At 44.2% G+C, this 25,110-nt stretch overlaps 2 protein-coding genes across 2 annotated transcripts; one reads left to right on the top strand and one right to left on the bottom strand.

Moving 5' to 3' along the window:
• Nucleotides 1-5,426: 5,426 nt before the first annotated feature.
• LOC127755265 (40S ribosomal protein S5) lies at nt 5,427-7,396 on the top strand. The gene is made up of 4 exons (XM_052280922.1): nt 5,427-5,612; nt 5,695-5,966; nt 6,864-7,067; nt 7,153-7,396. Exons 1-4 carry the CDS (start codon nt 5,544-5,546, stop codon nt 7,205-7,207), a joined length of 600 nt encoding a protein of 199 aa, XP_052136882.1. The 5' UTR covers nt 5,427-5,543; the 3' UTR covers nt 7,208-7,396.
• Nucleotides 7,397-14,601: 7,205 nt separating this feature from the next.
• Nucleotides 14,602-16,594, bottom strand: LOC127755113 (uncharacterized). Its single transcript, XM_052280754.1, has 2 exons — nt 15,968-16,594; nt 14,602-15,499 (listed from the first exon to the last, which is right to left on the bottom strand). The coding sequence occupies exons 1-2, from the start codon at nt 16,461-16,463 to the stop codon at nt 15,495-15,497; spliced, it is 501 nt and encodes a 166-aa protein (XP_052136714.1). The 5' UTR covers nt 16,464-16,594; the 3' UTR covers nt 14,602-15,494.
• Between the last annotated feature and the right edge of the window lie 8,516 nt (nt 16,595-25,110).

Genomic DNA, 25,110 nt, shown 5'->3' with positions numbered 1-25,110 from the left:
TTCAATAAAGGATGAAAATTCAGAGAAATAAGAGGATGAGCCTAGATGGGGCCACCATCGGGAAGACGTCATGGTTTGCGTCTCTATGGAGGGACAAAAAGGAGAAAAGTTAGGATAAGATATGAGATTGCATTGCAGTGAGTAGTGAAATGACAAGTCTTATATTATGCTGCCAAGAAGATGAGATGGAAGGCTCGGGTTGGCAACAGGGCGGATGTTGGGCCAAATTCCCTCCACATAGAGCATTGCTCTCAGCCCATGTGCAGCCCAAAAATCCAAAGAATCTGAGCCATTGATTCACTTCTTGAATGGATGGTGAAGATTGCCTCATCTCTTTGGGGATGAGAAGAAAAACCCTAGCCTCCTTTGGGAGAGTGTGAGCAGCAGCAGCCATTGAGGGAGAAAAACAAGCCAAGCAAGAACATAAGAGAGGAGAGGAGAGTGGAGAAGAAGGTGTGCGGATTTTCAGCTTTGGTGGCTCTAACCCAATCTTCATCAAGTCAGCGATTGGAAGGTCAAACGTGCTTGGATCAACACCAAACTTGGTGAGTTTGTTCCTCACTTGGTGAACTTCAATTTAGCCAGTTTTGGTGGGGATTGGTTAAGTAGAGCATCAGATTTGGGTATGGTTTCTTTAGCTCGAGTAACTGTAGTTTCAGCATGTACAATCCACGGTAGAATGTCAGTTTGAGGGGTCAAACGGTGTCCGATTGGGCTAGTTTTTTTTATACTTCCTCTATTTCACAATGTAAGTCATTCTAGCATTTTCCATATTCATATTGTTGTTAATGAATCTAGATAGATATATATGTCTATATTCATTAACATCAATACGAATGTGGGAAATGCTAAAATGACTTACATTGTGAAACGGAGGGAGTAGCTTGGAAGGGACTCATAGACCATCATTTCTGCCAAGTTTCGTGCAATTTGCATCTGTGGTTTGAGAGATCTCAGCTGAGAACCAAAGAGGACAGAATCTGCAATTTCTCTATTTGTTTGTTGATATACCTCTTGTTAGCTTTAATGATTGGTGTTGATGATGCCAAGTGTGTAGCTTGATGTTATGGATGTTGTTGTGATGTGCCTCTAGATGTTCTAGAGAAGACTCCATTTGTACCTATTGTTGATTATAGTGGAAGCTTGGAGTGGACCGTTGGTTCCGTGGTTTTTTACTCCTCACACCGAGGAGGTTTTTCAACGTAAATCACCGTGTCTTTTGTGCGTGTTTTTATTGTTATTCCGCTGCTGATTTGCTAGTTGAAACTATCATCAAAGTTCATAGCAAGATGAGGGGTTGATTGCGTGAAATATGTTTGCCGGTTGGTGAATTGTAGTTTGCACATTGAAAGTGTTTTGGTTCAGCCCCAACAGCGAGTTGGGTTGAAACGCCCCCGCCCTCGCTCCTCGACTTCTCCTCCCGGTCTCGGCCCCGCAGAGGTAGTCCGGTGGGAATCATCACCCGTCCCTATCCCTGCAAGGGACCCGACAAGTGAGCAGGGCCTCGTTCCACCCGGCTGGGCCACTAGGGTGATGACCGAGGAGTACCGATGAGGGGCAGCGAGGATGGCGCGAGCTCCAGTGACACAGCGAGTATGGCTCGGGACAGCGACGCAACCATGACGGCTAGGAACGACTTTGACTGCAGACGGCAACGAGGTGCCCGGCGAGATGAGGAGGCACGGCTGGGCCTAGGGCCTAGGGGCGGTTGACGACTAGGCGCCACTACTACCGCCGTAGCGGATATGCCACCCCTAGAAGCGCTTGGATGCTGACACCACCACGTATGCTGCACCCTTGGCCGTCGCCATTGACTCGGATGGCAGCGTGTGGCCACGGCCCACGCCTTGGCCATCGACGTCGACGCGGATGGTTGCGCGTTGCCGTCGCTGCCCGCGCCATGGCCGCCGACACCGTTGCCTGCGCTTGGCTGTTGCAGGAGGAAGATAGGCCGGCCATCGGTGGAGAGTGGCGGCTATGTGCGGTGAGGAAATGAGGATAGGGTAGAGGGTAGGGACATTAGGGTTTAGCTTTATATATCACTAGAACAAATGCGCGTGTGTTGCAACGGGTGAACATTATTTTAATCTTATTATTGTTATAAGGTTTAGTTCTGTGAGAATTTGGTTGGATATATTTCTGTTTTTAGAAAATTATGAGCTGTAATTAGAAATCCGATTGTCTCAAGTTAGCATGCGAGTTTTTCTAAGAAATTTCTTATATGATTCCTTCTATATTTCCAAAAGCGAACGGACTTAAAAATAGAAAAATGACTCAAATACGAATATGTATTTCCAAAAGCAAATGAACTTAAAAATCGACTCATACACGGATGACGTACCAAAGTACCGGAAAAAAACATCTTCAATTTTTATAATAGTAGAGATATGCTAGATGGACCTTTTGGGCTTGCAATATGCTAGTATTAATAGTTTGATATACATCCTCGGGGCCCCGTGGGTCACCCGAGAGTGGCTGTCCTCCCGGCCCCGACCCCGACTCTCTGCGGGTCAAAATCAGCACCCGTCCCCGCCCCTGTAGGGGCAGCTGGGCAGGTCCTAGCCCCACGGGAGAAAATGCCACCCCTATCCTCGATCATTGGTGAAGAAAGAGTAAGTGCTATAAGAAAATGCAAGTGGTAAGAGCAAAGCTTTTGATAGCATATGTGGTATTAGTAGCGAATGCTTTTGGTGGGTGGTTTTTATCTTCATCGTAGATTGAAAAGGTACGAAAAAATAGAGAAATCCGTCGATTTTTTTGGCTTAACTTTACCAAGCACATAAATCTAAGAGGCATGAACTTGCTTGCTTTACTTTATCGGATGATTTTCTTAGTAGAGTCGAGTATGTTGGGGGATGATGATCTTATTTTTATTTGATGGTTGCTGGCTGCCATGCTAAATAATAATAATGAATAGTATTTATTTTCTAGGATAGTAATAAATAGTATTAATATCCCCAAATATCTTTTTAAATGAATAATAAGATATTAGCTTCTTTTTTACCGATAGGTGAACTCCTATCCATTGGGGTCACCATGTCTGTGAGAAAAGATTTATATTTAGACCGATGGAGTAAATTACTTGTGCCATTTCTATCATTGCAACTTATGCACTCGTCAGTAGTTGTGCACTCATGCATTCGGTCATTATATAAATCCTTTGATCTTAATATGAAGGACCACATCCAATTAGGGTAATTTTTCATAAAACCGCCCGCTTCAGCACTTGTAACTTTATGAATAAGTTTTTTGTACTTTTCTTTTCATCTTCAGCTCCTCCCCGGACCCCGAACCATCTAGAAGCCTCTTCCTCCTGTTCGTGTTACATCGGCGTCACTAATCCCCTCAACAACTATGCTTGTGGGAGATAGCTTGCCTAAGAGATGGAAACGAAGATCAAGTTCCAGTCTTCTATCTCAAATCTCTCTCGTTCCCTTACATTGGTGGACATCGATGATATCCGCTCGACCAATCAAGGGACTCCTTTAGCGTACATCCACGTTCTTGACTGAATCTGTCAGATCTACTTATCTCGGTTTGTGGCGTTTGCAGCATTGAGGGCGCAGCTGCAAGCTTACAACCAAGCGACAAGGGTAGTGTGCTAGCTCTCCCGTATGGTTTCCATCACTGTGCTTGCCGGAGGTAGCATTGAGGGCGTTTCCATCTGATTATATCTTGCTAGCTTTTTGTATCTGTTTCAGAGAAATTGTTGGATTTTTCGAGTTTTGTTTTGTCTCAAACATCATGAATTTAAACTGATTTTGCTCATCCATTAGATATTTAGAGAACTTCAACTAGCAGCCTAGCATTCTCTCAAGTCTCAATATGCATTTGAATCTATTATGATAGATTTATTCAAGATTATTTACGGTATTGTCAGGGTTATGAATATCACATACTTAATAGTAGTCGACTACATCTCAGCAGGACCCACCACATACTATGTCTTGTACGAAAACTGACCTCGGATATGGAGGGAAATCCGGATAAGGAAAGACAACAGAGTTCTACATGGAAACGACAAGGACTGCTCGGATTGTATCCATATTAGTTTCCCTAGTTCTACTTGGACAAGGGGATACCTATGGGTATAAATACAAGGCCCCCTAGGAGGAGAGGGGAGACAATCAACATACACGGAACAACAGAAGCCACAACATACAAGCCAACATACGCCAAGACAAGACGCTGGATATCGACTTCAGGGATAAGCACGGCTAGTCCCCTACGGTGTCTCCGGATACTGTTAGGAGAGACGAAAGCGTTATCTCTGATCTCGCCGGGCACGGATTCGAAGAGGAAGACTACCTTGTTGTCGACTACGAGTCAGAACTTCAGACCGCCATATCGACAACAATTAGATAAGCTACCCCAAATATTGTACTGGTGTGATTATGATGAATAAGAGCAACGATCGGCTTCGGCCAACAGGATGTAGGGTTATTACCTGGCAATTCAGGGGCCCGAACCTGTATAAAATCCTCGTCCCCATCTCTTTTACCTCAGTCTCGCGTATATCCTAGTACCAACGATCACCATACTATGCAAATACCGGAATCGCGACATCAAACGTCGACAGGTATAAATTCTGCTTTCGCCTAGCTAGCAAGCATAAACCAAATTAGTAGAGTTGTTCTTTTATTTCCTTTGAGATTACTAACTGAAATGGAAAAGATTTTGTTTGTGACTGAAACTCTGAACTGAAAACAACATTTTCTTCTACGCTTGTTATTTTACCCTTGATTGCACATAGCCAAATGTATTCATAGCATCATGTTCTTGCCCAATCAGAACCGTTTATCTCACAAAAAAAGTTACATCTATAACAACCTCATGTTCCAAGTGAGAACTATATATATCTTTTCATAGGGACTTTGGCTAATGAAGCATCATGTTCTTGCCTAATCAGAACCGTTTATCTCGCAAGAAAAAGTTACATCTATAACAACCTCATGTTCCAAGTGAGAACTATAGATATCTTTTCATAGGGACTTTTACTACATGAATATTGAAATCCATCTCCGGTGAGCATGGTCGTCGAGAGGATTTGAGCTACCACCGTAGTCCTACAGCATCGAGAGGGAGAAGCGTGAACTATAGATATCTTTTGACAAGGATTTTGGCTACTGGATGTATGAATATTGAAATCCATCTCCGGTGAGCATGGTTGCGAGGGGATTCGAGCTGCCATCGTAGTCCTACAGCACCAAGAGGGAGAAGTGGCACCTGGATCTTGATGGCTAAGTGAACAAGATACGTTGCCTCCTATCATAAGGTTCGTGTGGATCTATTTGTAAAACTGTCTTCTCAAAAGGTCAAAAAATGCAAAAACTACAGCTCCGCTAAAAACCTAGTAGGTCGGCTGGGCCTTGACCCCGGCCCGGCCCAACAATCCATCCACCAATATAAAGAGAACTCAAGGCCAACCACCCCCATCCCTAGCTCCCCCACTCTCGTTTAGGGTTTCCCTCCGCCGCCGCCGCCTCCCGCATCCACGCGCCTCTTCCTCCTCCGCCGCCGCCGCCGCCACCGCAGCATCAGCCATGGCCGAAGTGGAGCTCCCGCAGCAGGAGGTCAAGCTCTTCAGCCGCTGGTCCTTCGTGGACGTCCAGGTGCGTTGGTTCCCCTCTCCTCCGTGCTCCACCCTCCTCTTGGGCCCGGTCGCTAACCGCGTTCTCCGGCGGCGGCGAGCAGGTGAACGACATCTCGCTGGTGGACTACCTGGCGGTGAACCCGACGAAGCACGCGACGTACCTGCCGCACACGGCGGGGAGGTACTCAGCGAAGAGGTTCCGGAAGGCGCAGTGCCCCATCGTGGAGCGCCTGACCAACTCGCTCATGATGCACGGCCGCAACAACGGGAAGAAGATCATGGCCGTGCGCATCGTCAAGCACGCCATGGAGATCATCCACCTCCTCACCGACGCCAACCCCATTCAGGTCATCGTCGACGCCATCATCAACAGGTAACCCCCCCTTTCGCGCTTCGCTCGCCCAATCTCTTTCGAACCAGTAAAATTTTACCGGGATTTGTTAGAACACTACACGAGAATTTATCTGAGAATACTAGATTTGGGGGGGGGGGGGCGACAAAGGATCACAACCTGTGTGCCATCCTGTTACATTTTTGTGCCCTTAGCTTTCCACAATTCGTCCCTTCCATGCCACTCCATGTAGTAACGTAGAGCTGTGCTGCGCCGCTGTATGTTGTTGGCCAATAGTGCTCTTGGATCGTGCTCTCGCCGCGTGTTATGCGCTGTGCCACTGTGTGTGCCGTGGGCGCGGTATAGAGCTGTTGGAGCATGCGGCGGATGTGTATCGCTGTGAGTAGTAGGGCACAGGGTGGGCTGGTGTTCTGCTTTGGCATCCTGGTTGAAGCAGTGCATGGCGCGGCGCAGCGCGGAGTTGTAGTATGCATGTTACTTGAATCAGATGCGATGAGTCGTGTAGATCTGTTTCTCTCATCATGCGGTGTTGGGAGCAGTTGATCAGTGGATGTGAGGAGGCATGGGACTAAATTGATCAGGGAATGCGAGGAGGCTTGACGTTGTGGATGTGGATAAACCCAGTAATGGGGTGAGGATGTTGTAGAGGCAAAAATAACAGAGTTGTATTATATTGAAGAAATCTTTTGTACTAGTAGCATTCAAATCTAAAAAAATGTAGGTTGCATTTTTAAAGCGCAATTGTTATTATGGTGTATTTCAAATTTTGCTCATGGTTTTCAAGCATTAGTGTTTATCTCCTCCCTGTTGGTATATATATAAATACATTATTCTGTTGCTGTGGTATCTAAAATACATGATTAGTTTTGGTATTTAGTGTGATTATGAATGGATATGAATTATCTGTGTTGTTTGCAGTGGCCCTCGTGAGGATGCGACCCGTATTGGGTCTGCGGGTGCTGTGAGGAGGCAGGCTGTGGATATCTCTCCCTTGAGGAGGGTCAACCAGGCAATCTACCTCCTCACCACTGGTGCCAGGGAGAGCGCCTTCAGGAACATCAAGACCATTGCTGAGTGCCTTGCTGACGAGCTTATTAATGCCGCCAAGGGCTCATCCAACAGGTACAACACATTGTCATGGTACATCTTGCTTTTTGTTCGGATGATACCAGGTTATTGACACATCTGTGATCTAATTGTGTTTCAGCTATGCCATCAAGAAGAAGGATGAGATCGAGCGTGTTGCCAAGGCCAACCGTTGAGTGGTGATCCCATGTCATTGTGCTAAAGCTCTTGCGCTGTTTGGCAGGACTATACTTTTTGCTAGTAATTTAAGCCTTTTCGGACCTACCTGTGGTTTAATGTTTGAACGAACATCGACTAGTGCTGAGAAAAATATGTAGTGCTCTATTCTATCTATCTATCGACATGGTTTTATATTGAACCCGCAATTCCTGTTCCTTCATAATCTGAGTTCCTTGATGCGTGCTGAATGGCTCCGCTCTGGTTATATGTTGTTTACTTGTTTGAATTGATGAACTGAAGATGATAATTGATAGATTTTGAGTGCATTACTGTTTTGATCTTGATTCAAGTTCTTGAGATGATGATGCTCAATTTAAAACTAGTATATAATGTGACCATAACTTTTGTTTATATCATATGGTGTCATACCAATTTAATGTCTGGTTGCTCTTAGCCGAGCTGACATTGTTTGTGTTGGTGGATATGATTAGCTGGATTTAGTGGTTAGGATTGTCATAGATTGTTATCTTCCAGTGCTTCTCCAAATTCTGTGACATGACGTCTATAAGGCATGTTTATTTGCTTTGGCCAAGAAGCTTTGGGTTAAACTTTTGGAATCTGGGAATTTTATGCTTAATTTAGAATTAATTTATTTTTTTTTCACTATCGGCTCCTGGCATTAGCTATGGTCGAAATTATGAGGGAGCTATTGCTTTTATACCCTCATTTTGAAGTCCAATTGTGATTTTGTCCTCACTTTTTAGAGCTTGCGTTTTTGCATCTGTTTTATTGAAACGAAACAAAGTTTTACCCATTGTTTGGATGGTCAATTTAACGTTGTTAAGTTGAGCACGAAAACACATTTATGCCCTTGCTTACTATTGTACATTTACCCCTAATTTTGCACAGCACTTGTGATTTTATCCCTAGTTTGTGTATGAAAACTGTAACTGTTTTGAACTGACATTTTGTGAAATAATTCAAATCTGAACTGATTTTTACAAACATTGACATAAATTGAACAAAATTTTGCACACCGGTTTCATCACAAACAGGATCAAAACATTTATTTTACAAAATAAATTTCGGAGCAGCACACCTCAACCATTCTAGCGCTGTTTAATTCATAGCAAAACTGTGCAAGCATCCAGCTTGCGTGAACTCATAAAGGAACAATCGACAAAGTGAGTTGCAGTGTTGCACACGAAGTGTTAAACTTAAGTAGTGACATGTGGGCCAATAGGAAGTGATTATAATGGTAGTGATATTATCATTATGGTAGATGATCCGAACGGCCATCTAAACTTATAATATCGTAGCTACCTGGAAATTACCGAACACAACACTGAAAACAAAATTACTGAATTACCTGTAGCACTGAATATCAGTGTGCCAATATAAAAAAAAAAATCAGTGTGCCAACATAGCTGATAGTAGCATATTAGAATTACCTATAGCACTGAATACAGCCCGTGCTTTGCAACTTCAACGACTTCTTTGTGTGTGAAATTACTCCATCATGGCCATCTAGCTCCAAACAGAGGGGATGCAAACGGCAGCCCAGTACCAGTCAAGGGTTTGAGTGAAATCTGATTAACAAGAACTGACAATTCAAGGCATAGTCCATTGTTCAGTTGTGGTCTGATGTAGTTCTTTTCCTAGGTGGAAGTTTAACTTAACAGTCTCCACCAAAACACTGGTATATCAAACAGGTTCAACTTTGAGAACATTTCTTATGAACCGTGAAATTTGGTGGGGATTGTTAGAATAAATGGGCTATGCCTGATTTTTCTATTAAAATCTCAAGGGCCCATAATAAATGTTAAAGATAATAATACCACCCTGGGAATTAAAAGTGGAGTATCTCAACTTAAATAGGGAGTTATTGGAGGCTCCCTGTTGACCGGTTGAGGTGGGGATCGGAAAGCCACACGCGCGAGCCGAGCCGGGCGAGGCGTGGCGTGGCGTGCGCTGCGTCTACGTCTCTCTCTCGAGATCCTTTTGCAACGGTTCAGAATTCAACTCTGACCTCCAATCAGATCTCTCACGCATTCTTCCCATCGCTGGTTGCTCTTCCACTGTGTGCCTGTGCTGCTTCTGTTCTCCCCGGTTCTGATCACTTGCGTGCACGAGTGATTGGGACGAGCAGGGCCTCCGAAACCACACCTTCGCCTGAAATTTGCATCGGGTAGGCGGGTGATCAGGTTTTTGGGGAGTGCTACCACACGACTGCTCCTCTTTCTTCATCGTTGTTCTTTTCGGTCTGCATCGCAATGTCTACTGGTGGCGGCGTCAACGGAGGTGCGCCAGGAGCAGGAGACGCACCGATCGACAACACCAACGGAGGCAATTCTGCCTCACAAACTAGTGGAGAGACTTTTACATGGTATAACATCCTTCTGCTACCTTTGTTTTTGTTATATCTGTCAGTCGCAATGTTATTGCGTTGTCTCAATGATGTTGATGCTTATTTTATCTTAAGCATGCTCCTGGTTATGCTTAGTTTTATCACTAAATCACCACACATTGTTCATGTCATGTTTATTGTCTTAATATTTTGGATTAAAATATGCCGATATATGACCATATTTCCAACAGAGACTTCTCTGGTCAGTGCGAATAATGAACTCACCACATTGCAAATATGAACGCCAATGATCAACAGCAAGCAAGATCGCTAAGCATTCCTTTTCATATGTCGAAAGACCACGATTCCGAGGACCCAATGCCTTGCTCAAGAATGCGAGCGGATGTCCGTCCTGCATGAGCACCGCCCCAACTCCAATAGCTGATGCATTCGTCTCAATCTCAAATGTTTTAAAGAAATTCGGTAGCGCTAACACAGGAGTAGAAGTCAGCGCCACTTTCAGTGCTTCAAAAGATGCCTGAGTTTCAGATGTGCAGTGAAATACCACATGCTTCTTAAGTAACTCAGTTAAAGGTCGACTCAGGATCCCAAAGTGTCGAACAAACTTACGATAATAGCCCGCCAATCCAAGGAATCCTCTAACTTCCTTAACATTAGTAGGCACTGGCCAATTCAAAACAAATTGTATATTCTTCGTATCAGTTGTAACACCGTTAGCACTGATGACATGCCCCAAGTAAGAGAAGGCTGCGCAAAGACACACTTAGAACGCTTGACTTGCAGTTGATGTGCTGAAAGAATCTCAAACACAGCTCGCAACAATTTCACATGTTCCTCCAAAGTGCAAGTATAAATCAGAATATCATCGATGAACACGAGCACTCCCTTGCGCAAATAAGGCTCAAAAATAGTATTCATCACACCTTGGAAAGTTGCTGGAGCTCCAGTTAATCCATAAGACATGACTCACAACTCATAATGCCCTTGGTGTATCTTAAAAGCAGTCTTATGTTCATCCTCCAATCTCATACGGATTTGATGGTAACCAGCACGCAAATCCAAACTTGTAAACCAACAAGCTCCAGCCAATTCATCGAGTAACTCATCAATGATTGGCAAAGGATAACGGTTCTTAACTATAATAGCGTTGAGATGACGATAGTCCATACAAAATCGCCAACTACCATCCTTTTTCTGCATGTAACACCCTAAATTTTGCCCTAGTTAAAGTCGGAGATCGATCTCAGTCCCTCCCCGAAATCTTTTACAAAAATCTGCATCATGTCGATTCTTCAGTCGAGTTGCTTTTTATTTGATGATCCTCTTATACCAAAATCTTGAACCCAAGCCTCCATTTGTTGTTTTTGTTTTTCTTTTCCTTTTAAAAAAAGAAAAGTTATTTATCCTTGTTTTCTTCTCCTGTTGAGCCAACCCATCTAAGGACCATCTGTGGAAGTCTATGTTTGCCCCCTCCAATTTCTATTCTCAGGAGAAAGTCTAAATTTCCTCCCTCCTCCTTCCTCTCCCTACACCGTTTCCTCCCATGGATGGCTAGCACTTAGCTCGGCTCAACCGAGTCGAGCCAGCCTTGCAAGCCAGGCTCGATCCCCTTTCCTTTTTCCCCTCCTTCTTCCCGGTGACGCCGTGCCGCCCTCCCTGCCTCTTCTCCGGCGGTCGCTGCGACAACCCCGCTGGTGAACTCGTCGCCTTCTCCCCTATTCGCTCCCAGGCCGGCTACCGCCGTGCCACCGAGCCGTTGCAGGGATTCCGCTTCCCTCACTCGGCTTACTACCTTGCCCAACGGCATGGAGGAACGGCCGCGGCCATCAATGCCATGCCGTATCGGCCGGTACAGATGGTTGGCGACGGCGGCTCAGCTACCCCGGGCGACGGCGTCATGCGAATCGCGTTGCCCTGTCCCCGCGCGGTCCAGCACCTCGCCGCCACGCGCCCTGCTGCACAGGGAGGCCGTCCCGTTGCCCCCGCCACCTCGACATTCCCCTGCGACGGCGATAGCCTAGCACACGGAGGCTGCATTCAATGCGCCGTCATCCGCTTGGCACGCGCCCACGCACTATATATATACCTCCCCACGCCATGCGCCCCCAATCCATCCCTGTCTCTACCTCCTCTCGCTCTCGTTCTTCTCCACTATCACTCCTTGCACTTTGGCTGTCACCGCTCCGCTTGCTCCGCCTCGGCCTGCCTCTGACCGGAGCTTAGGTTGAGCAAGATGGGGGAGGGGGGGGGGGGGGGGGGTAGGTAGTTGCGCCGTGCACGGGACGAACGATTGAACCCTAACTAAATCATCTAAAACTTGTAATCCAATCGATCGAACGTTTTCGAACCCCCTTTGAACCCAAACGAACACAGACGGTCACCGGTCGAACACTTGAAGCGCGAGGACGAACCGCGCGCTCAACCTTCACCGACCGTTGTTTGTCCGTGACTTCGTCGGTGTGCTGCTTCCCGGCTGCCGCACGGTGAGCACCCTCTTCTCGTTCCCTTCCTTCCACCCTCCCCTCGGCCGTGTCTTCCAGTGATATCGCAGCCACCGTGACGCGGCGTCGCCAATGGGCTAATCGTCGCGTCCGTTTTTCGCAATGGCCGCCACCTCGTCAGTTGTTGCGCTCGGACGCTAGGTCCCCAACATCGTGCCTACCAAGCTTGCCATGCCTCCATGTGCACGCACGCTCCGTGGTTCTGTTCGGGATGCGCACGGCCCGGACCAACCGGCTACCGCTGTCTAAGCTGTCCCGAACCGCAGGAGTGCGCCAAAGGGTACTTAGCGTTCGCTAGTAGTAAACCCCTCACCGTTTGGCACCTATTAGGATGCCTCGCTGGCACCTCCACCGTGCCACTGGCCGGCTGCTTACACCCTCGTGGTCGGCCATCCCTCCTCCGACACCGGTCATCCCAACCCCGGGATTACCGTCCACAAACCTCCGTCCACCTACACTGAATCTCGTCGTAGCCCCCGCTCCACCATAATGGCCTGCTCGCGTCAAGCCGACCTCCGCCTCCGCCACGTTAAGAGTGTGTGCGGTGTGAGCTCGTTTCGATTGCCCCTGCCCCTCCCTTCGACCTCAGCACACTCTGTCGAGTCCCTAACCACCTCCCCGACCCCAACCCATCACCCTCGTGCCCCACCATCGCCGCCGAGTTAATGGCTATGGCACTCGCGCGTAAGCCGCCAACGCACCCAAGTATTGCGGCCAGTCCCCAGCACCACAGCCCACGCGCCGCCACCCGCAGACGGCGGAGGTCCCCTGGGACCTGCCGTTGCCGGCCGCACCACCTTCCGAGCCCCTCGCCACCGGCGCGGGCCAGCCGTAGCGCTAGTGCTCGCCCGGTCAAGTGCGGGACCGAGGTAGAAGAAGGGAAAAATCCCGGTGTGGCCGACAGGTGGGCTCCACCGATTCAAATCCCCTTCCAAAACTCTGGGTTAATGCTAATATGTGGGACCCACCTCCTTTTTCCTCATTCCTGGTCGCCTGCGAATTATGTGAGGCTAACAGGTAGACCTAGGGCTGGCCAAAAGACCCTTTGACTGATCTGTGGGCCCCTTCTCTTTTCCTTTTCTCTCATTTTCAATATTTCGGGGGGGGGGGGGGGATATCTTTTTCATTTCAAGTCGGATTTCGACGAAACTTTCGCTAAAATTCTTCTTATTTCAAACCCTTCAAAATGAGCCTGGTTTAGCATTTTTGCTATTTTGTTTGTATTTTCTTTTTTTTTTTTCCGTTAGCCTTAGATTACATTGTAATTCTTCGTTTTCCAATCGATCATGCTACGTGTGTGAGGACGGATCCAAGTTTGTCGAAGCTGAACTACTGACTGAACAAGGCAAGTCATTACGCTCCCCTCCTTGAGCATATTGAACCCAGTTTATAAATGCTTTGTTTATAAATGAAGTTGCATGCTAATTATAAAATGCGTACCTAAAGTTGTCTATGAACCATTCTCGATATTGTTACCTTTATTATATCCTTGTTGCCTGAGTCTATTTTTTTTATGCGTGGTCAAATATTGACATTTGCTTAGTACTGCTTATTCATAGACGATAGTACATTCCATAATAGTTGGGTATGGATGTGTTGGTGGCGGTCACTTGTCGAGAGTGATTGCCCGAAGGCGGGTGGAGACATGAGCGCCACCCACGACACAAAAACCTTTTGCGAAAATAAAAAACCTAATGAAACAAAATGTTTTTGAATGAGGCGGCATGGATAGAATATGGGTGGTTCTGGAAACGGCTAGCCGCTGACCCTGGTCAATTAAGGACCGAGTCAAGAAGTTGGGCAGGAAACGATCAGAGTGTGACCGCACTTCTCGAGTGGGTATAGACCTGGTGGACTAGGAAATCCTCGTGGGGCGGCACCCCTATCATGGTGGTTCTGAAGTGTGATGTGAGATGTGATGAAGGGATGTGATGTGTGGTACCCGAGAAAAATTAAAATACACCTAACCTTATATGTAATGTAACCTCATGAATCCTCGGGAGCACCAGGACTCTCCTTACTACCAGCTCGAGGTGGTGTGTTGTGCCGGTGGTGCAATGGGGGTACATAGTCCTTGGAGCGGGTGCCGAAATGCGAGGGTGACTGAAAAACCGGGCCGTGGCAAGTCTCATGTGTTGGGACTAGGCTCATGTGTTGGGCAAGCCGTGGAGTGCGGGATTAAAAGCATGCATCCACTGCAGTGTGAGTAAACTAAATCTATTCGAATAGCCGGGCTCGCGGTTAATGAGCACCGGGACTTGTACTATGCTTGACTAGACTCGTAAGTTTTAATGCTGTTAAGACTAGATGTGGTTGGATGTGCGACTTCGCCCTTGGGGTGGGGAAGTCGGCTTAAGTTGGAAATGCTACGAGGGTAAACCAGACCAAGCGCGGCTCGGGGATGGTGGATGAACCCTCAACGATTAAGTGACAACTTCAACTTAATGATGTTTTTAGTTAAAATGCTAAGTCCTAGGTTTGTGAAATGATTTATGAAAATTGGCTTTATGCAAATGAACCTAGCCTTCCTTGAATTCCTGTCTGCACTAAATACACTAAATCCATTCCCAAAATCACTTCATAACAGGCAGAACCTTCAAATCAGTGCAAAAAGATTCCCCTTGTATCCACCATTGACAATTAGAGAATTCTTGGCTGCACTGTAAAATACCACCATCTGCTATTTTCACTTTCAGAGGAGTCACAGAACTGCACACACCCTGCAGCCGATGAGCTAGTTGCTCACTGATGAAACTGTGAGAACTCCCCGAGTCAACCAACATCAGTACTTCATGTCGTTCAATCAGGCCTTGCAAACGCACTATTCTTGAAGACTCAGTACCCAATACAGCTTCCTTAGAAATGGCCAGTAGTTCCCCATCTTCAGAATCACCCGGAGGGCCTGATTCAGACTCAGTTTCTTCAGAATTTTCCTCAGGAAACAACTGCAGAATTTCTTCAACAACATGCAGTTGCACTGTAGGGCAACAACGATGCTTCACGACTCCACTTCTCACCACAAGTATGACAGAGTCCCTTTGGCCGGCGATAAGCTCTGAGAGTGGCCACCTTCTCAGTAGAAGAGATATCTGTTTTTTTTGACAAGAAACAGCAGGAGAGGCTCCTACTGTGATATATTAAATAAATAAAATAAAAAATAGAAGGGTTTATATACATCGAAGAAGAAAAATTAAAAAAATATTGAAGAGATATCTGTTGTCTGCTTTTCTTCCCCTTTGAGCACTGAATTCCCAACTTGCCGCGGCAGCGTCACAGTCGCAGAACTAGAAAATCCACGTCCCTCAAAAGTTGGCTCAAAACGTCGCCCTTCCTTGCGACTATACTCCAATACTTCCTCCTGCAAACAAGCCAAGTCCTCGGCAGTATCCAAATCGGAAGGACGATGCATTATCACTGCAACTCTAATTTCTGCTTTCAATCTGTCCACAAATTGAGTAACAAAAAACTCAGGATTCCAAGAGGGGTGATACGCATGCAACCCATGCATCAGATCATTAAATTTTTCAGCATAAGCCAACACAGTTCCCGTTTGTCTCAACCTATTAAATTGACAAATAAGGCACTAAAACTCCTCTCTACCAAATTTTCCACAAACCCAAGCCGCGAATTCCTCCCAATTCCCACTAACTCCATGAGCATGAGTAGACTGCAACCAAGTCAATGCAGCACCCGAAAACTAGAGAATCGCTACACCTATCCAATGATCTGAATGCGTCCCACACAACGCAAAATAAGTTTCACACTTCAACTTCCATGCCTTAGGATTCTCCCCTTCAAACCCAGGACATTATACTTTCGAAGCCAAATTATGATTCATGAAACCGAAACCACGAAAACTCCCACCCAACTCATGAACAGAATGGGAAGGGGAAAGTTATTGTACTCACCATTGACCGGGAGAGACTGAGGAGAAGAATTGCCCCACACAGCCTTCCCCCGGTGATTCGTTGCCTCGTGGTGGTTTGATTGCCCGTTATTTCCCTCGCCAAACGCCATCGCCGCGGAGCGCTCAGCCTCCGCCTTGACTCGCTCGACCTCCGCCTTGACTTGCGGTAGCTTTGGTCCCAGCGGAGTCGGAAGCAAGTCCTCCGGCTTGAGCGGCGACGTCGGAGTCTTGACGAACAGATCGAACTGCGCTCGGAGGTCGCCCACTTCATCTAGCAACTCGGTTACCGCCTTCTCCACCAGCGGCTTCCACCCCGCCAGCTCAACCACCATAGGCTTGATTTCTTCGATAGATCCCACCGAAGCCTTGATCGATTTGTTCTGCTTTTGAATCGAAGTCATGGTGGCCATGAGGTCGCACAGTTGCTGCTCCATCTCGTTGGCCTTGATTTGCGCTCGTGAATGATACCGTGGCTTCTTGAGGTAATCCAGGGTCATTCGCTTTGAAACCAAATTGTTATGAGTTTCTCCTGGGAATTTCGCCGAACAGTTGGAAGAGAGTGGAAGGGATTCGAAAGGAAGAAGAAACAGAGGAGTTGGAGAAGGAGAGAATTTGAATATTGAGAGAGAGATTCGGTACAATGTTTTTCGATACCCCTTTACATGCTGGATCTCTGCCTTTATAGACACAGGCGAGCCAAACTATCACGCAACCCATTCCGGCCCATAGAGACGAGTATTGGGCCTTCTCTGTCTTGTACTCCTAGGCCTAGTCTTGATTGGGTTGGTAACATCCGTCCCGCTGGAACCGCCATTGGCGCCGCCACCACGTGATCTATCTACAATTTTGGGAGGGGAGAGGTGGGGGGTGAGGAGAACATATAATGTTATGATACTATTACTAGGGCAGATTGATAATAAAATAATTTCATAATCATCTTTTTCTTTTTCATTTCTATTTTTAATCCAATATTGTGGGACACACCTAACTATCATCCATAGTAGGGTTAAGTCTGATTTACCCCCTAAACTTTGTGAAAGTACATTTTACCATCTTAAACTACGATACTAGATAGAATACCCCTCCAACTATTCAATCTCTCGGTACTAACCCCAACAACCAATTTTGTATTGTTTCGCCCGTTTTGTTTGACCTGGCACACCCACGTGACAGATGATGTGGCAATCTAATAAAAAAAATACCCCTCCCTCCCTTTCTATCTCTCTTGAGTGAAAAATTTCTCCACCCAAATCCCTAACCTTGGTGAAGATAGAATTATAAATACACATGCTACTAATGCATACATAAGCACATATATTTCCTTCTCTAATATATGATTGTAGCGATTGGTACTGCCGTGACAAATACCACACACAGATGGGTATTGCTCTGACACACAACGGCGTCCAACAATAACATCCTATAGAAAGCATGATCAAATGTGTGTAATCTATACTACTTTAATAATAAGTAGCGATGGTGGTGAGTGGTGAATCTGTCACCACCCCCACCACCATCTCTACTTTTTACGGGAAGGTAAGATGATATTATGAGTTCATAGGACCCATATGTTAGATATAATATATGCAAAATTTAAGAGATGATGTATACATAAAATAAAATAATGATAATATCATGTTAATGATCATTTTCATCAATTAAAATCCCGTTACAATGCACGGGCAATTTGCTAGCACTAAGAGTTCCAGCAATCACATATCGTTCTTGGCACTGCACTTCCACTCGCCGTCGCCGTCGCTGTCGCATCGAATCCACTCGATTTATCAGGAATCAGGGCAATACCTCACCCAGCTACCATTGATGAATAGGTTGGTCATTAGAAGTAGCTACTGTATGTAAGATCAACGTGTGTTTTGATTCTTATTCTGTGATGAACAATTGGCATCTGTGATTATTGGTTTTGATATTTGGAGATTATCGTCGAAGTGGTTTTTTTTAAGAGATGAATAGGGTTTACTTGTTTGTCGGGACCGGTCAGACCAGGCGGTGGTTGCCGGTCAGACCGGCTCATGTGTAGCGGTCAGACCAGCCGGCCCGCGGTCTGACCGGCCGATGCTGTGTCGGTTTCGGTTTCGGGTTGTTTCTTTGGATATCCATGATTGTTTCATGGTTATGGCTTCTAGATGGATACTATACGTATGTAATACTGTTGTTTGCTAACAATGAGTCAAGTTGTGATAGCTTGGTCTCGGAATATGGTTTGTTTGTTTGTTTCATGTGTAGGTGACTCGATGCCTCGAGAGAGTATTTGCGGTGATGGATCGGGAGTCGGCTGGTGGTAAGACGATGTCCGTGGTGGTCAGATATCATGCGGGATACTAAGGCTAGAGTTGACACACGTGGTTGATGGAGATTCCATATGGCATACGATGGAGGTATTGTGTGCGTATGGGATGCTGAGTTGAATTTGGAAAGAGTCCAAATTTGGTACAATTGGTTATGTAAAGTTTCTTTCTTGTACTAGAGGGTTTCCTAAGGTGTTTAGGACTCTTAGTATGAGTTTTGTTCGTGGCTTTAGGCTGCCTATCTCATGTATAAATAGAGGGGGAGCGTGAGGCTTCTCGGTATCGCTTTTGTATTGCTTTGAGAGCAATTGAGTTGCTAGTTTAGCTAGGGTTTCGAGTTTAGTTGAGATTTTTGTAAGGAGTGCTGTTGGTGCACTTTGTAAACACAGAGAGAAGCAATAAAGTTGTCATTTACTTTGAGAGTTCTTCGATTTGTGTTTCACCGGGTTTCGGCCGTCAGACCGGCGACACACCGGCGGTCAGACCGGCGGCGCTAGGGCGGTCAGACCGGCGGTGCAGGCTGGTAGCGGCAGGCGATCTCGGCGGTTCGACCGGAGTTTGATCTCGGTCAGACCGGCGTGTTCCAGGCGGTTAGACCGGTGCAACTACTTTGGTCAGACCGCGATCCATCGATTTCGAGGGTAACTTTTATTTCTGCTAAAAGTTTTTGGTTTTTTGGTATACCAACCATTCACCCCCCTCTGGTTGGCTTAGTTCTTGTGATTCGATCCTACCAGTGGTATCAGAGCCACGTTTGCTCTTTTCGATCTTTACCGATCTTGAGTTTTTGCCATGGCTACTTCTAATAAGTTTACAACTAAGCCTCATATTTTCGATGGAACAGATTTTTCTCATTGATGTAGTAGGATGCAATCTTACATTATGGCTGAGAATTATGATCTTGGGAGAAAAGTTTCTCATCCTTATTTGATTCCTGAAGCTATTAATACTGCTGCTGAAAAAATTGCTTTTGAACAAAATTGCAAAGCTCGCAACATTCTTTTGAGTGGTATTTCTCGTTCAGATTATGGTCGTGTTGCTCATCTTCAAACTTCTCATGAGATTTGGATTGCTTTGAGTAATTTTCATCAAGGTACAAATAACATTAAAGAACTTCGTCGAGATCTTTTCAAAAAGGAGTACATTAAATTTGAGATGAAACCTGGAGAAGCTTTGGATGACTATCTTTCTAGGTTTAATAAAATTTTGAGTGATCTTAGATCTGTTGATTCTTCCTATGATGCTAATTATCCACAATCTGATATTTCTCGCCACGTTTTGAATCGTCTTGACATGTCTATTTGGGAGATGAAAGTTACATCTATTCAGTAGTCTGTTAACATGTCTACTTTGACTTTGGATTCGCTTTACACTAAACTGAAAACTCATGAGATGAATATTCTCTCGTAAAGGTGATTCTAAGTCTAGTGCATTGGTTTCGTCTTCAATTTCTTTGGATGTTGGTGCTTCTTCATCGAAGTCTTCTGTTCTTGCTTTATTTAATGCCATGTCCGATGATCAACTCGAACAGTTCGAGGAGGAGGACTTGGTTTTGCTATCTAACAAATTTTCTCGAGCTATGAAAAATGTTAGGAACAGGAAAAGAGGAGAACCAAATTGTTGTTTTGAGTGTGGTGCACTTGATCATCTTCACTCGCATTGTCCTAAGCTTGGGAGAGGCAAGAAGGAAGATGATGGAAAAGTCAAAGAGGATGACATGAACAAGAAGAAGAACATGAAGGAGAAGAAGAAGCATTGCATGCAGTGGTTAATCCAAGAAATCATAGCAGCTTTTGATGAATCGGAAGGTGAAGATGAGAGCAAAGGTAAGCAAGTTGTTTATCTAGCTTTTATTGCTCGTAATGCAAGTTCTGATGTTGATGAATCTGATGGTGAGAATGAAGAAAAGCTTAGTTATGATCAATTAGAATATGCTGCTTACAAATTTACTAAGAAACTTCAAACATATTCTATTGCGCTTGATGAGAAGGATCACACAATTGAGATTTTAAATGCTGAAATTGATAGATTAAAATCTTCGATTCCTGATGTGATAATTGTCAATCTTGTGAAGTTTTATTTTCTGAAATTAATGCTTTGCGAGATGTCAATTCTGTTAATTGCAAAAAATTGGAATTTGAGATTGAAAAATCTAAAAAGTTGGAATCTTCTTTTCCTCTTGGATTTGCTTTACATGCTCATGTTCTTGATGAGTTGATTTTGACAAACAATGTGTTGAAAAAAAAAATACAAAGTTGCTTTTTGTGCAAGTTCTTTGGTCAATGCTTCATGTGCAAATAAGGCAAAACAAAACAATGGTGTTTTGATTTCTCAAGATTGTTCAAAATGTGTTTTGAATGAGATGAAGTTGAAAGATGCTTTAGGGCGTGTTAAACACATGGAAGAAATTGTTAAACAAGATGAGGTGTTTTCTTGTTCAACTTGTAGAAAGCAAAAAGGTCTTTTGGATGCTTGCAAAAATTGTGCTACTCTTACTCAGGAGGTTTCTTATTTGAAAAGTTCTTTGCAAAGATTTTCTAATGGTAAAAAGAACCTCAACATGATTCTTGATCAATCTAAGGTTAGCACACACAATCGTGGTTTAGGTTTTGATTCTTATGCTTATCATGCTAGACATCCTCCTACTGTTTTGGGTGTTGCTAGGAGAGGTGAAATTTTGATTGAATCTGAGCCTAAGAACACTGTGTTTAAATCTGCTGGCATCATGTCTTATTTGAATGCATCTTCTTCGAAATCAAATGTTGTGAATGCAAAACCTTCTTTTGTTGAAAAACCATTAATTTCAAAACCATCTACTTCACAAACTTGTCGTGAAAAGTACACTTGTTCTTTTTGTGGAAAAAATGGACATTTGGTTGGTTTTTGTTTTAGACTTGCCCATAAACAGAAAAAGGAAAGAGAAATTGTTTTTGCAAAATGACGTTGGCAAAAATCGGGTTTTAATTCGAGGACCACGGTTAGACCGACACTGGTCAGTTGGTCAGATCGGCCAGCGGTCAGACCGGTTGCCAGGCCTGGTCAGACCGTAAGCACAGCGGCGGTCAGACCGGTCTCGGGTTGATTTTGCGCGAAATTCAAATCGGACTTTTGTGAAGCAAAAAGGTAAGTTTTCAGATAAGTCTGATCCTGATTTTGTAAGTGCGTATGTACCTACCGGTTCTATTGGTCGTGTGACTCAGTGTTGGATTCCAAAATTTCTTATTTCTAACCCCAACACGGAGTCTTCGACATCTTCTCATTCGTAGGTATTTTGGCGGCATACTCCCCATGTGCGTTTAACGTTGAGATGACGATTGTATAGCAAGGTAACATCACTTTACTTTTGGATTGACATAATTTTGGTCTACTCTCTTGTTTATTAGCTTTTTCATATGCTAGTATTTGAGGTTGTAGTTTTGGTTAATACTGTTGGATGTATGTCAATTGTTGAGAATTTTGGTGATATCGTTAGCAATTGGATGTCTTTTTCAAAATCTTTGATTTCTTCTTGATTTTTGTTCGGGGAGAATTGGAGGTTATTTTGAGGGGGAGTTAGTGCTTTTTATGAATTCCTTTTGGCATGATTTGAGGGGGAGTTTGTACCTCATGGTTTTATCAAGCAAAAATATAAAAATGAAAAAATTAATAAAAGAGAGCTTTGTTCTATACATATGGTATTTTCTTGTGCATGCTAGCAATACTTTGAAGGTTTATTTGTCTCTAGCATAGCTTGTATGTATTCTAGTCTTTTCATGAGACTTAGATTTTGCTTTTAAGGGAGATGATGCATGACACTTAAATTCTATACTTGAATTAAGAAAATATGCAATGTTGAAGCTAGCATGTGGTTTGATTTTTAAATGCTTTATATATATGCTTTATTGACTTATTATTCCTCAAATAGCTTTAATTGCTCATTGTGAAAAGAGAATAAAAACATAAAAAAATGAATACCGAATCCTTGGAAACAGTCTTGACAACAAGGACGTATTCGATGTGAGCAAAATAATGGGTGCCGAATCCCTGGAAACAGTCTTGACGACAGGAACGTACCCGGAATAAAGAGAAATATATGAGCAAAAAGGCTCAAGAAAAAGAAAAAAAATCAAATTCTCTTTGTTGTTTTGTGCAAAAGGTTATTTGAGAAAGAGTGATAAATGCAATAGGTATATGTGTTTAGTGTTTATTCTTCAACCTATGTGCTTGTTAAGATGTTGCATTATAAATCGTATGAAATCATGAATTTTGATTGTTGATTCAAGCTTAATTGTAAAATCTTTGGTTCATGGTTATACTTTAATGCATGCTTGTTATGTTATAGATGGGTTCATCTTCTTTTTATTACAACACATGACATGATATGCTATATGTATGTTAAGCTCTTATACATTAATGAACATAATTCCTATGCTTGATGAAATCATTGTCAAAAGGGGGAGAAGAGATGAGTTTTGGGAGAAGAGCATGTTTTTGATTAAATTGGGAATTTCTTTCTTTTAAAAAGGGGAGAAGTTTTCTTTTGGTTCAATTGGGAATTTCTTTCTTTTAAAAAGGGGGAGAAATTTTCTTTTGGATTTTCGAGCATGATGTGTACGTTTGTACGAAGTGTGTTTTTTACCGCTTTTGATTTTATTTTTCCAAACACCAAAACATTTTTAATGGGTTTGCCAATGTGTTCATCAAGGGGGAGATTGTAAGATCAATGTGTGTTTTGATTCTTATTCTGTGATGAACAATTGGCATATATGATTATTGGTTTTGATATTTGGAGATTATCGTTGAAGTGGTTTTTTTTTCAGGAGATGAACAGGGTTTACTGGTTTGTCGGGACCGGTCAGACCGGGCGGTGGTTTCCGGTCAGACCGGCTCATGTGTAGCGGTCAGACCGGCCGGCCCGCGGTCTGACCGGCCGATGCTGTGTCGGTTTCAGTTTCGGGTTGTTTCTTTGGATATCCATGATTGTTTCATGGTTATGGCTTCTAGATGGATACTATACGTATGTAATACTGTTGTTTGCTAACAATGAGTCAAGTTGTGATAGCTTGGTCTCAGAATATGGTTTGTTTGTTTGTTTCATGTGTAGGTGACTCGATGCCTCGGGAGAGTATTTGCGGTGATGGACCGGGAGTCGGCTTGGTGGTAAGACGATGTCCGTGGTGGTCAGATATCATGCGGGATACTAAGGCTAGAGTTGACGCACGTGGTTGATGGAGATTCCATATGGCATACGATAGAGGTATTGTGTGCGTATGGGATGCGGAGTCAAATTTGGAAAGAGTCCAAATTTGGTGCGATTGGTTACGTAAAGTTTCTTTCTTGTACTAGAGGGTTTCCTAAGGTGTTTAGGACTCTTAGTATGAGTTTGGTTCGTGGCTTTAGGCTGCCTATCTCATGTATAAATAGAGGGGGAGCGTGAGGCTTCCCGGCATCGCTTTTGTATTGCTTTGAGAGCAATTGAGTTGCTAGTTTAGCTAGGGTTTCGAGTTTAGTCGAGATTTTTGTAAGGAGTGCTGTTGGTGCACTTTGTAAACACAGAGAGAAGCAATAAAGTTGTCATCTACTTTGAGAGTTCTTCGATTTGTGTTTCACCGGGTTTCTGCGGTCAGACCGGCGACACACCGGCGGTCAGACCGGCGGCAAGCGACAGTCAGACCGGCGGCGCTAGGGCGGTCAGACCGGCGGTGCAAACAGGCAGCGGCAGGCGATCTCGGCGGTTCGACTGGAGTTTGATCTCGGTCAGACCGGCGTGTTCCAAGCGGTTAGACCGGTGCAACTACTTCGGTCAGACCGCGATCCATCGATTTCGAGGGTTACTTTTATTTCCGCTAAAAGTTTTTGCTTTTTGGGTATGCCATCCATTCACCCCCTCTGGTTGGATTAGTTATTTTATTCGATCCTACAATGTAATCCATTCCTCATCTCTTTATTTGCCCGTGATTTCTCATCCTTGCTCATCTGCGGATTGATCGGATCAATGATCATCTGGGATTGATTTATTGATGGGATGAAGAGAATGACCAAGGATTATAATTTAAGGTACATTACGTAGCACCCATGCACTACTCGATGAAATGCCTCTGTAAGTTTGTCCTCCGTTCTCGCTCCTCTTATCGTTACATGACATTGGATACTACAATGGCTACATATCATAGCAAAGGTAGTATTATTTGCTGCTGTTAGGACTTAGGAGATGCCCACATGTCAGTAGTATTGCTGCTTGCAGCTACTTTTTCATTGTCATCCATCCCCGGCCCTTTGCAGTAGACCACACCAGTATCCTATTTTGTATTCAGGGAGTGTATGCTTGAAATGGTAAGCGAAGAAAATATTAGGCCCTGTTTAGCTGGGAAAAAGAAAACTTTTAGGTGTCATATCGAACATTTGACCGGATGTCGGAAGGGGTTTTCGGACACGAATAAAAAAACTAATTTCAGAACTCGCCGGGAAACCGCAAGACGAATCTTTTGAGACTAATTAAGCAGTCATTAGTACATGTAGGTTACTGTAGCACTTATGGCTAATCATGGACTAATTAGGCTTAAAAGATTTGTCTCGTGCTTTCCCCCATAACTGTACAATTAGTTTTTCTTTTTATCTATATTTAATACTTCATACATGTGTCCAATGATTCGATGTGATGTTTTTGGGAAAAACTTTTTGGAAACTAAACGGGCCCTTAGCAAGGGAACGCTATTTTCTAGCTTGGTGGGAAAAAAAATCTCTACTTTGCTAAATATGTCAGCTTTCTGGTTTTATCTTTTGTCGCATTAGCGTAGGTGTCAGACTGAATATATCATGCTACGACTTACATGAGTCCTCTATTTTTAGTAAACAGTAG

The sequence above is a fragment of the Oryza glaberrima genome, chromosome 11, assembly GCF_000147395.1.
Source record: "Oryza glaberrima chromosome 11, OglaRS2, whole genome shotgun sequence".
NCBI classification, from domain to species: domain Eukaryota; kingdom Viridiplantae; phylum Streptophyta; class Magnoliopsida; order Poales; family Poaceae; genus Oryza; species Oryza glaberrima.
This window is presented reverse-complemented; position numbering and strand designations above follow the sequence as displayed.

Bases quoted from the DNA above. Each gene is read 5' to 3' on its own strand.
- LOC127755265 (XM_052280922.1), top strand. From the start codon at position 5,544: ATGGCCGAAGTGGAGCTCCCGCAGCAGGAGGTCAAGCTCTTCAGCCGC. The intron at 5,613-5,694 runs GTGCGTTGGTTC...GGCGGCGAGCAG, and splicing joins GGTCCTTCGTGGACGTCCAG to GTGAACGACATCTCGCTGGT. The intron at 7,068-7,152 runs GTACAACACATT...ATTGTGTTTCAG, and splicing joins GCCAAGGGCTCATCCAACAG to CTATGCCATCAAGAAGAAGG.
- LOC127755113 (XM_052280754.1), bottom strand. From the start codon at position 16,463: ATGACCCTGGATTACCTCAAGAAGCCACGGTATCATTCACGAGCGCAA.